The sequence below is a fragment of the Neoarius graeffei genome, chromosome 8 (assembly GCF_027579695.1).
Source record: "Neoarius graeffei isolate fNeoGra1 chromosome 8, fNeoGra1.pri, whole genome shotgun sequence".
Classification (NCBI taxonomy): Eukaryota; Metazoa; Chordata; class Actinopteri; order Siluriformes; family Ariidae; genus Neoarius; species Neoarius graeffei.
The window spans coordinates 49,168,882-49,183,839 of NC_083576.1; the positions used below are offsets into that span (position 1 = coordinate 49,168,882).

The following is a 14,958-nucleotide window of genomic DNA, read 5'->3' on the forward strand; positions in this document are numbered from 1 at the left end:
CTAAAACAGCAAACAGGAAATAAAAAGTGAGTCAAGACAGCAGGATCTATGGTAAAATCAAGACATTTTAAAAGATCTGAATGGCGGAAATCCGATATAGAGACACACTGAACAACATCCATTACTCACCTGGGTAGGCCCAGCCAGCGGGTCCACAGAGGGGACCAGTTGACGTCATCCTCTCTGGGGTTCCCCACGGTGTCCATTTCTTCTTGATTTGCTGCCTCTGCGTCCTGTTCTTCCTCCTCTGCAATGGTGCGGATGACGCGTAGGGTCACAGAACTCTGGGCTGTCTGTGTCTTCAGCACAGACACGGCTTCGTTATAAGTCAGCTGGGTCAGGTCAACAGCATTGATGCTCAGCAACACATCACCTGAGCAAATGTCAGCCAACACACATTGATACAGTTACCAACATGTGTGCCCACAAAGACTGAGGTATTGCAGTATGCATGTTAACACAATAATAATCTGATGTTGGCAATTTAATCAACACATTTACACACAAATCCAATTATAGGAAAACTCCTGATCTACAACCCCAAATTGGAAAAAGTTGGGACAGTATGGAAAATGCTAATTAAAAGAAAGCCATGAATTCTAAATTTAATTAGACGTGTACTTCATTGCAGACAGTATGAACCCAATACATTTCATGTTTTGTCTGGTCAACTTCATTCAATTTCTTAATATCCATTCATTCCTACATTTCAGGCCTGCAACACATTCCAAAAAAAGTGGGACGGGGCAATTTAGGGCTAGGAATGAGGTAAAACAATTAAATAATGATGTGATTTGAAACAGGTGATTATCAACAGGTGATTCATTGGCTGTCCATTGCTAGTGATGATGACTGCTTCATTAGGATGCGCAGAAACACAGATGGGCCACGAGGACCCGCGACAGTCTCATTCGCAGCGGTGGCATGAATGGCCTGGTTGAGCTGCTATGGAATGTCTGGTTTTGTGAGCTCTTGTATGCTCCCTTTGATGCTGGTCTTCAACTGCAGACACTGAGCTTTGAACTACGCTTCACCATGTTGCTCTATCCGAGGCATCCCTTTCCCACAGCTGATCGATAACTCCGTCATTCTTCATGTTCCTCTTCAAAACATCTTTGTACCTCAGTTTCTGTCCTCCTTGTCTCCTCTTTCCTTGGCTCAGTTCTCCATAGAAAACAGCTTCGAGTAGTCGCATGTCAGGCATGCGCCAGATGTGTCCAGTCCAACGAAGTTGGGAGGCTATGAGAAAGGCTTCCACGTTTACTGGTTTGGCTCGCTTGAGGACTTCTACATCAGGGACCGTGTCCTGCCATCTTATTTTGATGATCTGACACAGGTATCGGAGTTGTAGCCTGGTCAGTTTCTTGAAGTGTTTACAGTAGAGCATCATGCATTCGTTGGCGTAAAGCAGAGATGGTAAGACTGCGGCATTGTATACTTTCAACTTTTTGGTTCTCTTGATGTCATGGTGAGACCATAGTTGCTTTTGTAATGCACTGAAGGCTTTGGTGGCAGCTTGAATCCGATGGTCTACCTCCAAGTCTGAGGAGTTCGTGTTAGTAACTGCATTGCCTAAGTAGATGAAACTCTCATGACTCCAAAGAGGCGTTCCATTGACCAAAACAGTGTTGTTTGGCATTGCCTGTGGCTCAGGTGAGGGTTGGTACAGGAGTTCTGTTTCTGTGGTATTGATTCTCAATCCAAAGAGAGTTGCAGCTGTGGCAAAGCAATCAACGATTTCCTGCATGCCATCCAAATCTGTTGCTACAAATGCAGAGTCGTCTGCGTACAGCAGTTCTCGCATGCAAATTTGCCAAGTTTTGGTTGAGGACTTGAGTCTGGCAAGATTGAAGAGAGTTTGCCTTCCGATCGAGTCCTGATGTAGACTCCTTTATCTAGGTTAGTGTCCATAGTCTCTAGGACTGTTGTAAGGTAGAATATAAACAATGTTGGGGCAAGAATGCATCCCTGTTTGACACCATGATTGACAGGAAAAGCTTCACTAATGTCTCCTCCGATTGAAACCTTCTCAGACATGTTCTCATGGAAGAGCTTAATGATCAGTTTTAAAATAAATAAGCCATATCAGTCTTTCCAGGCATCCACACACTTTTAGTACCTTCCAAAGCGTTTCTTGGTCAACGGTGTCAAAGGCCACTGAGAAGTCTACAAAGACCATGTACAGAGGTTGACGTTGCTCAATGGCTTTCTCTTGGAGTTGTCTCAGGGTAAAGGTCATATCTAAGGTAGATCTGCTAGCCCTGAAACCACACTGACTTTCTGGAAGTACATCCTCGGAGACATTTTTAATTTGGTTTAGAACCATCTTGGCCAGAATCTTGCCTGCAATGGAAAGCAGAGATATGCCCCAGTGGTTTCCACATTCGCTCCTTTCTTTTTGTAGATGGTCACAATTAGTGCATCTTTAAAGTCTTGGGGAAGATGCATGTTCTCCCAACATGCATCGTACAGTTTTAAGAGTACAGCTGTTAAACTGGGGCTGCCTTGCTTCAACACATTTGCCACATCAAATATCCTTGAGTGCTTTCTCAAGCTGATCTAATGTGATGGGTACACACAAATCTTCTCTTGTTGGTCTCCTCTCAAGCCAGCGACATGCCTCAGGATCAGCTGACCCTTGCTGGTTTAGGAGATTGAAGAAATGCTCCTTCCACCTTATTATGTCTTCCATATTCATGTGGAGTACATTTCCATCAGCAATTTTCACTGGTGTCACTACATTGCTTCTCGGTCCATAGAGAGTCTTCAGATTGGCAAGTAATCCATGGTAGTCCTTCCTGTCTGCCAGTTCCTGTAGTTCCTCAGCTTTCTTGCACCACCATCTGTCTTTCATGGCTCTGATTTCTCATTGTACTTTCACTTTAATATCTTTGAAAGCTTTCATGCTTCTATCAGAGTTCTCTTTTAGATTTAGGTTATAAATTTTGCGTTTTATTTTCTAACAAAGCTTGGATAGAATCAGCCTGTTCTTGAAACCAGTCTGGTGTACCTTTCTTCTGCTGCCCAAGTATATCATTTACAGTTGTGTACACAATATCTTTCAGCCGTTGCCACGTCCTCAATGTTTTCTGTGTCTTCTTGATCGGGGTGTTTTCCTGTAGAGCAGTTGTAATAGCTTTTTTGAGTTTGTGCTGTCTCTCATCATTCTTCAACTTGTCTATTTCTAGTTTCTTATTTGTTAAGGAGGCTGCTCTCTTGCATCTAGGAAATACAAGTCTGTTGAGCATTCAGCTCCTCGCATTACCTTTGTTGACAAAATCTCTTTCATGTTGGATCTGTAGGTCACGACAATCAAGGAGATGTAAGTGTTTAGATTTTGGGTGGCACCAGGTTAAGTAATTTTTGACTGGTTGCCAAAAGTAGGTATTAGTGATGCATAGTTCACATTCAGTACAAAAGCTGAGCATGAGTTCACCTCCTATTGCCCTTGCCAAATTTCCCAATAGTACCTTCATATGTTGTGATCATTACCCACCCCTTGCATTGAAATTTCCCAGGAGCAGAAGTTTCTCTCCTTGAGGTACCCTGTCTACCACATCAGCTAATTTGTGATAGAAGGCTTCTTTTTCTTCATCAGGATAGGTCATGGTCAGTGCACACATATTGATCAGGTTTAGGTAGCAATCATTCCCTGTGGGTACATGTAAATTTATGATTCGCTCAGATATTGCCACTGGTAGCGATGGCAGTTTGCCAGCTATCTTATTCGAAATGGCAAAAGCAACGCCTGCGTTTTTTTCTTCCATCCATATTCCCACTCCAGAAGGTGTATTTGCTCTCTTGCACTTGTCCTCGGCCTTCAAGCCTTGACATTGCTGCACTCCAAGAGACAATGTTGTAACGATCTAGTTCTTTCGTGATCAGAGCTGTTCTACGCTCAGGTCTTTTATCATTGTCCAACATGGTGCGGACATTCAAAGTCTCAACTATCAATTTCATATTCTTCATCTTTCTACTGCTATTATGGAGACCCGCTGGCCATGGTGAGCCAGCCAGGTAAAGACTGGGTAAGCTTTCTTTACCCCACCGAGGGGCTTCCCTTTCCAGGACAGGCAGTGCTCTCCCTAAATAGGGCTGCCTGGACACTTGCAATGCTGCCTCAGCCTGCTGTTACCCAGAGCTTCAGCTAGGCTGCAACCGGAAAACGCGAGCCACCTGTGAATAAAGCTCCTGCTAGCAACTTCCAGCTTCTTGGACCTGCTACAGTCACATTTACTCCATTGTCACAGGGCTTTCCTATTGTCCTCGCCTAATGAAGCGCCTTGCACAGTAAGGTAAACCATGTTGTGCTCCCATCGTGTTGTCTCTCTGGACTTCCAGACTTGATGCCAAGTGGTGCACAAATGTGCCACAGACCTGACAGGTATGGAAGTTGCCCTGCAGTGACAACTGACTTGCTACCACCTCAGGTCAGAGTGGACCTGGGAGCAATGGTGATTAAGGGGTAACTCCACTTTCCCCAGTCCTCCTGGACCCAAGACTCACCACCAGTTGCAGTTTAAAGTCCTGCCCAGGACTAGGAATGACAGTATAATGCATTATGGATAGAAATAGAGAAAAGAATAGGATAACTTAGGAGAGAATAGAATATGACAAGATAGTATACATTAAGATAGAACATAAAGAAGAGAATGCAAGGTCACAAAACAGAAGAGAACATGACCAAATAATATAGAATAGGATAGACAATTAGGACAATAAAATAGAATACATAAGAGAAAAGGAGGGAATATGACAGAATAGAAAGCATTATAAAGATACAGAATAGAATACAACAAAGTACTATACATATTCTATATAGAATAGGACAGTTATGACAATAATAGAATACATAAATAGAAAAAAGAGTGGAATATGAGAGAATAGAATGGAACAGAATAAAAAGCATTTTGATGGTATAAAATAGAATATATGACAACATACATAATATTCTGTACAGAATTGAATGACAACAGAATTATCACTTTATAGAACAGAATCAAAAGCATCATGACCATATAATACATTAAAATAGAGACATTCTACATAGAATGGTCAATTATGACCATACAATGGAATACAGTCCAGGAGAAAAGAAGGGAATATGACAGAATAGAACAGAATTTGACAAACTACATATTCTATATAGAACTGGATGACAATATAATAGAATTATCACTGTACAGAATAGGATAGAAAGCATTATGAAGATATACTGTAGAATATGACAAAATACTCCAGGGTTCTCGCCAGCGCTTTATATGGTTGCGGCCCGCTACGCTAAAATTTCAGACCGCAACGGTAATTTCCCCCCGCTACGCTAAATTTTTAATATAGCGTAACGGTTGTTTTCAGTTGTTCATCACCATCGCCAAAAGTTTTTTTTTTCCTGCGCACTTGAGCAGTTTTCAAGGTGTCAAAATCAGCCTACGTTTGTTAGGAAACCCATGCCTGGAAATCAGTTCCGAGAGAGAGAGAGAGAGAGAGAGAGAGAGAGAGAGAGATCCTGGCGATAACTTTCTCTTGAGCTGGACTTCGGTGAATGACAATGGATGACGGACCCCCTCGCAAAAAAAGAGACATTCGCTCTTTCTTCACAGTTAGAAATGTAAGTGCACCACTTCTACAGGTTTTCCATCACGCTTGAAAACTTAACCCAAAGCCCTTTGATGAATGAAAACGTCTACTTTGTAAGCAGGTTTAGCAATATGACAGGGCGCACGTATCGGATGATTAGCGCTAATTTACTGGATCCCACTGTGGCTAACATTAACACACTGGTAATCTGCCTGCATGCCATCCATCGTTATATTTCTATAAGGAGACAGGCACAAGAGAGGTTGGAGGAGATGAAGGAAAGGACATAGGAGGCAGAGGAAAGGAGGTAGCAGATAAACGGGCAGAGGATGGAGGTAGGCCTAGTGGGGGAGAGCCCGCTGTTGGAGATAGAGGAGGAGATGGAGGAAGACGAGCAGAGGCTGGAAATTCACAGGTGAGAATGAGGTTAATGATATGATTTTAGTCATGGGATCCAAAGATGTAACAATTTTCCATCAAGGATATACAACATAAAAAATGCAATTTATCCCCTCCAGGAACGTCAAATATGGCCAATTTTGGGCATGATTTTTCAAAATCTCCGCACCATCCCCCCGCTCGGTCGCTACGCTCCCTCGCCATAACCCATTACGCTAAAAAAAAATCCTGGTGAGAACCCTGTACTCTACATCCAATAGACAGCTATGACAATATAATAGAATACATTAAGAGAAAAGAAGGGAACATGTCAAAATAGAATAGAACGTATTATGATGGTATAGAATAGAAAGCATCATGGTGGGGGCGCCGTGGCTCAGTCGACTAAGGCGCCATACCATAAATCCGGGGACCCGGGTTCGATTACGACCCGAGGTCATTTCCCGATCCCTCCCCATCTCTCTCTCCAGCTCATTTCCTGTCTCTACACTGTCCTATCCAATAAAGGTGAAAAAAGTCCAAAAAAAAAAAAAAAGAAAGCATCATGATGGTATAGAACAGAGTACAACAAAACACCATACACACTCCACATAGAGCAGGATAGATAGCTACGACAAGACAATAGAATACACCACAAGAGGAAATGAGGGAATCTGACAGAATAGAGTAGAACGGAATGCATTATGATAGAATATAATAGAAAGCATTATGATGGTATAGAATGGAAGTGACAAAATAGTATACATGTACTATATAGAATAATATAGACAATTATGACAATATATAGAGGATACAATTTCTCTCACTGGAACTATGACTCCCCCAGCAGGTGATTAATCATGATTTGGGACAAAATCAGTATCCAGGAAAAGCCTCGTCTTTGAGGAGCAAAGATGGGCCGAGGATCTTCAGTTTGTCAACAAATGTGTGAGTAAATTACTAAAATGTTTACAGAGTTGCTCTTTTGAGAAACAATGTAAACATTTCAATAATTTACTCACACATTTGTGAAGATATGAAGGGATTTGGATATTTCACCCGCTACAGTACATATCATCATTAAACAATTCAAGTAATCTGGAGGAATTTCATCGCATAAAAGGCAAGGGCGCAAACCTAAACTGAACACCCGTGATCTCTGATCCCTCAGACGGCACTGCATCAAGAACCATCGTTCATCTATAGCTCATAGAACCACATGGGCTCAGGATTACTTTGGCAAACCTTTTGTCAAGCACTACAATACTGAGTTACAGCCACAAATGCCAGTTAAAACTTTACTGTGCACACAGGAAGCCTTCTGTTAACTGCATCTAGAAGCGCCATCGTCTTCTCTGGGCTCGAAGGCATCTGGGATGGACCATCACACAGTGGAAACGTCAGATGAATCAGTATTCCAGGACTTTTTTTTTTGAAAAAAATGGATGCCGTGTGCTCCAGACCAAAGACAAAAAGGACCACCCAGACCGTTACCAGCAACAAGTCCAAAAATCAGGGTGCGTCACAGTATGGGGTTGTGTCAGTGCCCTTGGCAAAGGTACCTTACGCTTCTGTGATGGCAGCATTAATTCAGAAAAGTACATTGAGATTTTGGAGCAACATATGCTTCCTTCAAGATGGCATCTTTTCCACGGATATTTCAAAAGACAATGCAAAACCACATTCTGCACACATTACAAAGGCATGGCTGTGGAAGAAGAGGGTGCCTGTCCCCTCCGTCCCCAACAGATAACGTGTGGTGAATTTTGAAATGAGAAATACAACAAGAATGACCCAGTACTGTTGCACACCTTAAGACCTGTTTGCAGGAAGAATGGGACAAAATAACACCTGAAATCCTTAATCACTTGGCGTCTTCAGTCCCTAAACATGTTTTAAGTGTTGTGGGAAGCAATGGCGGCATTTTAAAATGATAAATGCTTTACTGTCTAAACTTTTTTTTTTTAACGTGTTGCAAATTGAAATGGGTTTATTTAAAAAAAATTATATAGTAAAACATCAAATAATGTGCTGCTCTGTTGTTCTGAATGCAATATAGGCCAAAGATTATTTACAAATCATCGTTTTCAGTTTTAATTTCAACATACTGTCCCAACTTTTTCTGATTTGGGATTGTACATGCATCACTCAATCAGATGTCCTTGAGTAACACTGCCAAAAACTATTAAAACTATTTGTTTGATTACACTTCGCAGTAGTGAGCTAGTAGTGCATTAAGTATTTCTTGTGGCTGAAAACATTACTGGCTGTGAACAGGTCAGCTCTCAAGGTATTTTAATGTTAAATATTTATTTTAGAGTTTTTATGGTTGAAATGATAATCTCTTCCTTTGATCCATTGATGGAGACGACCTTTTTATTAAGCTATGTCCTCACACACCTAGAAAAATATATGAGGCAACTGCTGTATATTTGCATAATATCCTGAATACTGGGTGGCACGGTGGTGTAGTGGTTAGCATCGTCGCCTCACAGCAAGAAGGTTCTGGGTTCGAGCCCAGCGGCCGGCGGGGGCTGTTCTGTGTGGAGTTTGCATGTTGTCTGCGTGGGTTTCCTCCGGGTGCGCCGGTTTCCCCCACAGTTCAAAGACATGCAGTTAGGTTAACATGGGGCGGCCTTGGGCTGAAGTGCCCTTGAGCAAGGTACCTAACCCCTGATTGCTCCCCAGGCGCTATAGTATGGTTGTCCACTGCTCTGGCTGTGCGTGTGTGTGTGCACGTATGGTCACTGCTTCAGATGGGTTAAATACAGAGGATGAATCCCACTGTGCTTGAAGTGTGCACGTGACAAATAAAGGCTTCTTCTTATATTGCTGTATGCTGTGAATTCCTGAAATCAGATGACTGTTCTTAGTGTGTATGTAGAGACACTTACTATGATTGTGAATAGAGTATAAGTGGGTGAAACGCAAAAAAGTGTTAAATTTGTGACACTGTATCGATTCCCTTTAGCAAAAATTATCAAAATGTCAAACCTGGTTTGATGGTACCATCTCTGTGCAAGCAGCCCACTGGCTGCACACTGGTAATGTACACAGGCAGACGACTGCGGCCATCTCTCCCACCAGCGATTGTGATACCCAGTGAATGTCGTGGCTCCTTCTTCAGGCTCACTGTCTTTTCCTGACTGGAGAATCCACCAGGAGGATCCTAATCACAGGCACCCCACACCCACACACATGAGTAGATCCTCAAAGAAAATGGCTTTCAATTGTTGGAAAAAGTTTGATTACAATATTGCTTACATTACGTTTAAATAACTACCCAAAGCCCATCCCGCAGTCATGGCTGCTTCTCAATACTTTGAGTGAAAAAAGTGAAAGCTCAAGAGTCCTGTGGTGAAAACATTTGTAAAAACAAACACTCCTCTGTTCTAGATACTGCTAGAAATGGAGAGAAGTGATAATGTGAAGAGCCTGACAACACGGTCATCATAACTCATGACAAGTGGCAAAAGCCACGGCTTCCACTATCTTCTCCCAGTGTCTGGGGAACTCCAGAAGGGGTGTGGGGGGCCTTTTCCTACCCAGCAGGGGACCCTCCCTCCCAACAAGAGTAAAGGCTTCAACTCCGCAGGCGAAAGCTAACTGTCACCAGCTTTGATCCCAAGCCACAAACTAACCAGCAGAAAGGGAGAGAGAAATCAGCACCCTAGGCCTTTTGATCACGAGCAAGGTCCAAAGATAGAGACTAGCTGCTTTAATCTCACCCTCACCAGCCTGCATCTGCTGCCTCTAGCTTTCACCTCCAAAGCCAGTGAGGAAGTGACACGGAAGCAAGGTGTGACAGAAGGCAGTGTGAAGAGTCCTTTAATGGAGAGAGATGAGAAACATACACACACCGCCACATGGTAGCACTGGACTTTAAAAGTATAAACTGACCAGAGCTTGGTTTCTCAGCCTCAAGCTGGAAAAATTGCCTCTTTTCCATTGCAGGGCCGACTGGCTGAGTGGAGCAAGGAGAGACACTGACGGAGCTCTGACAAAAATTCTACATGAGCATGGGTGTTCTGCTTGGCTTGTGAATTCTATAGTATGAACAGTCTACTGAATACAGAGTGACAATTTGGTGAGGCATGCCGAGGAATACTCCTTTCCATCATTTAAAAGCGAAAAATAAAACAGAAAAAAAACCCAAAGTAAACATAAATATAGTCACTGCCTCATTGTGATTATTCTGATTGTGAGGTGCTCAGAGTTCAGAGATGATTCAGCTCCTTAACAATGGGCTTGATCACAGAGCTCAGCTTATTGTCCACTCTAGCATTACATTATTAAACATGACAAAAGAGATTAGCTTTTGTCCATCCTACAACCACAAGGTCCACATAAAAAGCTGGACTGTAGCTTTACATTTTGGGTTTTAAGCCTATCCAACAAGCTCGTGTGTGGAGATTATTTCTCTGTGGGCTTCCTAGCCAACCGAGTGCTTGACAGCTTTAATGTACCAGAAGATGGCCATTTCCAGCAACATGCATTGTTATTTTCAACCCATTTTAAGGCCCTGTCCACACGGCAACGGATTCAGGTGACTCCGATACAATTGCTTATCGTTTAGGCCTGGCGTCCACACGGCACCGGCGTTTTGGGTGCCCAAAACGCAATCTTTTTGAGAACGGGTTCCAGAGTGGAAAGATCTGGCAACGTTGCCGTTGTGAAGTCGTCTGGATGAGTAGAACGGATGTTTACGATGATGTCACAACCACATGACTGTGAGTGCTTCACGCCGGGTAGAAGTGTAACGAACTCGATGCGAGTTGTCAACAAATCCTATAACTTGGTTCATGAAACGCACTTACAAAATATTTTCACTGTGAATATTTATTGTGTAATGGTGCAAAGTGAGAGAGAGAGTCAATCCCGCCAGCAAAAATAGGGAAAAAAAGGAGCGATCTCACCTCTTCAGATGTTGGTTTTAGTCCTACAATACATTCCTCAAAAAGGGCGTAGAAGAGCAAATTAATCCATCAACGTGTGGCATTCAATTTATTCCGGACCATTAAAGACGCCGCCTTCCGCGTAGAATCATACGTCATCCTCGCCGCCATATTGGATAGGTCAAAGCGGAGAATAAAGATTCATGTGCTGCATTTAACTGTACCAACAGGTTTACCGTCCAAACGAGATCACATGGGATTACCTTTCACAGGTGAGAAACAACAAATTAATCCATCAACGTGTAGCATTCAATTTATTCCGGACCATTAAAGACGCCGCCTTCCGCGTAGAATCATACGTCATCCTCGCCGCCATATTGGATAGGTCAAAGCGGAGAATAAAGATTAGCTGCGTTTAACTGTACCAACAGGTTTGCCGTCCAAACGAGATCACATGGGATTACCTTTCACAGGTGAGACTGGAAAAATACTTTTCATTGTATTTGGTCATTATAATGTAATTTTACGAACAGATTTTCCTGACTTTGTGGCTAATATGAAGTCTCGCGCATAATAGTTTATGTGCATGCGTCCTTACTTCTTCTATTGTTCTGGTGTCTCCGAAGGTACCGTCTTACAGTGCCCCTAGAGGTGTGGCATGTGTATTGCATCGTTTTCAGCAAGCGTTGCGTTGCCATATGGACCTGATATTTTACTGATCGTTGCCCATTTGGACGCTATATATTTTTAAATAACATCTCGTTGCCGTTGTCGTGTGGATGTAGCCTAAGATTTATCATCATTGTCAAAGAATATTTTCTCAGGCATGCCAGCATTTATTGCACACTTGTTTAACAACGATTTGGGTCTACAGTGGAAAAGCAGCTAACAGCTCAATCAGGTAATACTGGTCACAGCATTATTAAACACAAGTAAAGTTTACCTTCATGAACGTGGAGCGCCGTCTGAAATACTGGTTCTCAGCACCTCTCCTGGCTCCTCTGCTTTGCAGCTCAGTTCCCTCTTCAGTGGACTCTGGCTGCCTCATCACCACAAAATTCACCCGTACTTCACTTGCCTGGTCATGCACAACAACCAAATAAAGCATGCTATTTTACTTTAAGTGAAACACCCTAATTACTCAATTTTCTGCCAAGTTCTAATGAACAAAAACACAAGATTGAAAACAGATTAGCTAAAAAGGTTCAGCTCTTTTTCAGAGTATTTTCACACACTATTACTTTGATTAAAACGAGAGTCTTTCTTTAGCCAATTAGTATTACTATTATTAACACATTTCAAGTTGTGGCCTTTCATTCTTACTGTTGTGGAACACATACTTTATGGTAATTCTATATTTACTAAAAATAATTACATCAAAATATGCACGCAACACTCCTGTGCAGCTAAAATGCTACACAAAGAAGTACACGGACACTTTGTTCATACACGAACAGTAATCAGGTATATAACCAAACAATAACAAATCAAGTCAGTACTAAAGTGGTATTTAACAAGTTACGGTGTAGATAAATTTGTAATCGATCCTTTGCTTCTATGATCGCTTTTTTAAATGACTTTTTGTAACAAAAATGGTTTGATTTATACACCTTACATGATTAGATTAGTTTGTGTTAGATATTTTTGTTGCTTTTTCATTGTCAGTAATGAATATGCAACATTTAGTAGACCCTTTTTTTTCTTTTTAAGGGAACATAAACAACCCTGGTCCTGGAATATTCTCGTCCTCCACATTTTAGTGTTTTCTTTGCTTCGACACACCCATGTCAACTCAAAAAGGGCTGTTCATTAGCTGATTAGTTAAACAAGGTGTGTTCGGAGCAGTCAACTCACTCAAATGTGCAGGGCATTTGGTACTTGAGAACCTTTAATTTAGGGCATAGCTTCTTCCTCCCAGTACCTGGATGATCTGAGCAGCGCTCTCTGGTGTACCATGCCTCAAATCATGGCCATTGATGGCCAGCACTTTGTCATTGTTGCGCAATTTGCCATCTTTGGCAGCCAGGCCTCCTGGTAACAGGTCTAGAATGAAGACACCGGGTTCATCTGACTTGCGGATAAGCTTGATACCGAGGGGCTCGGAGCGCTCGCGTTTCACCAGTGCCACCTGGATCACCGTGCCCAGATTGTGTGAGGGCTGAACCATAGGAAAGGTAGAAGGCTGCATGTGGTGCTCAGGCTTTGGCTTGAAGCCCTTCTCTTGCATAACTGTAAGCCTGAGAACAGAACATGGCCGCTGCAGCACAATGATGGCTTGAACATGAGGGACAGAGGCAAGGCTCACGTCATTTGCCTGCAAAGACAAGATCACAATATGTGATTAATAAAAGGCACCTTTACACAGCACGCTGGCCTTCAGAATGCACCAACAAGACAGTTTAGGATTACAATTCCAAAACTTTGTTTTTTGCATTAAGATGATATTCTAATGCTAATGTTTTTTGCCACCAAGAAGTATGCATAACACAGTAGTATTACCTCCATGAATTTCTCGGCCAAAGGCAGAAACGTAACAAGCATTTGAAACTTGCCTCAAGTCAGAACAGTTTTGCAACATGATCCATTTTATGGGAAATTATTTTGGGAAGTGATGTCAACGTCCTGTAACTCTGGTGATCATAAAACAATGATCTTATTGATGAGTACGTATCAAAGTAAGGATTCCAGCATAGGCTTTAAAAATGTCGAAACTACTCGAAAGGCGATTGATTCACTGATAATTCTGGGTAACAAGAGCTGGTATTTCAAGAAATGACAAATCTATTCTTCACTGCCTCTGTCAAATCCAAGTCAAAGTGCACCACTTGGGTTACAGCTGATTTTCAGGGAGCCTGATGGGGCAAAGAGGCCTTGTTCAGATTTCCAACATATCTGACTTGACTAATAGCCCCTTTCCATCAAAACAGTTCCAGGGCTGGTTCGGGGCCAGTGCTTAGTTTGGAACCGGCTTTTCTGTTTCCACTGACAAACTGGCTCTGGGCCAGAAAAGCCGGTTCCAGGGTAGCACCAGCTCTTTGCTGGGCTAGAGGAAAGACCCGCTTATGTCAGCGGGGGGGCGGAGTTGTTAAGACCAACAACAATAGCAAGACCGTGAGAGGGCGCCATTTTTAAATAAGCGACGAGATATCATGGATGCCGTAAAGCAGCAGTCATCCGTTATTGTTGTTGTTGCTGCTTCTTCTTCTCCGTGTTGTTGTTGCTTCGATGTTCGCGCCAAGGTTTATGCAAACGCAGCAATGTAACTGACGTATACAGTGATGTAATTACGTGGCTCCCCTTAGCACCTTGAGCTATAGAAAAGCAAACTGGTTCTCAGCTGGTTTGCAAGTTGAACGAGTTATGAACCAGCACCAGCCCTAAACCAGCTCTGGAACTGATTTGGTGGAAAAGGGGTATAATAGGGGCCAGGATGAGCAAAAGGCATTTGTTCTTTCTGCCTGGAACAGCCTGACTGTATGCAAGGCCAGTCATGTTGGTTCGGTTTTCTATGGCACTGCATTCCATGACTGCCAGAGGCAGAAATCCTAGCAGTATTGTGTATTGTTGAAAGAAAGGAACAAAACTTTGGGCAGAAAAAGAACAAACTGGGAGAAGAAAAATAAAACACTACTAAATGAATAACCCAAACAGCCTAAAAAAATGCATCTTTAAAATTAATAATTCATCCAAGTGAAGTACATTTTACTGGGCAAAGCTACAAAATTTAACCAAGTCACAACACAGCCAAGTTCAAAGGTTAAAACTTTGTGCAAATGAACAGGATGCGTGTTAAACGCAATCAAATTTCTCAACTTTTGTTGGCCAAAAAAAAAAAAATTCCATTTACTTCCGTTATGTCTCAATTCATAAAATGTAATAAACAATAATGTATAACTAAGCAATGTCTAAACTAAGCCAAAACACGGTTTTTCCATTTAATGAATCATCGTGTAACTAAGCTTATGATAAGCAGCTATGAACATTAACCTTTTTTCAAAACAGAAAGATTTTTTAAGAAGTATAGAAAATACTGAATATCATGCTGAATATCAGCAGGAGTTCATCTTATGATTCAAGAGGTTAACAGCAGTATGGTTCATGGCTTGAG

The 14,958-nt window shown here is 42.2% G+C and overlaps 1 protein-coding gene across 2 annotated transcripts in view; it reads right to left on the reverse strand.

The window, feature by feature from the left end:
• The window catches only part of lnx2b (ligand of numb-protein X 2b), a 47,719-nt gene that overhangs the window by 2,126 nt on the left and 30,635 nt on the right, over nt 1-14,958 (reverse strand). For both annotated transcript variants that reach the window (XM_060927751.1, XM_060927752.1), the window contains exons 5-8: nt 12,772-13,164; nt 11,794-11,928; nt 8,950-9,124; nt 130-373 (exon numbers count right to left, since the gene is read on the reverse strand). In XM_060927751.1, coding sequence (XP_060783734.1) covers nt 130-373; nt 8,950-9,124; nt 11,794-11,928; nt 12,772-13,164 — 947 coding nt within the window. The remainder of the gene's footprint in view (nt 1-129; nt 374-8,949; nt 9,125-11,793; nt 11,929-12,771; nt 13,165-14,958) is intronic.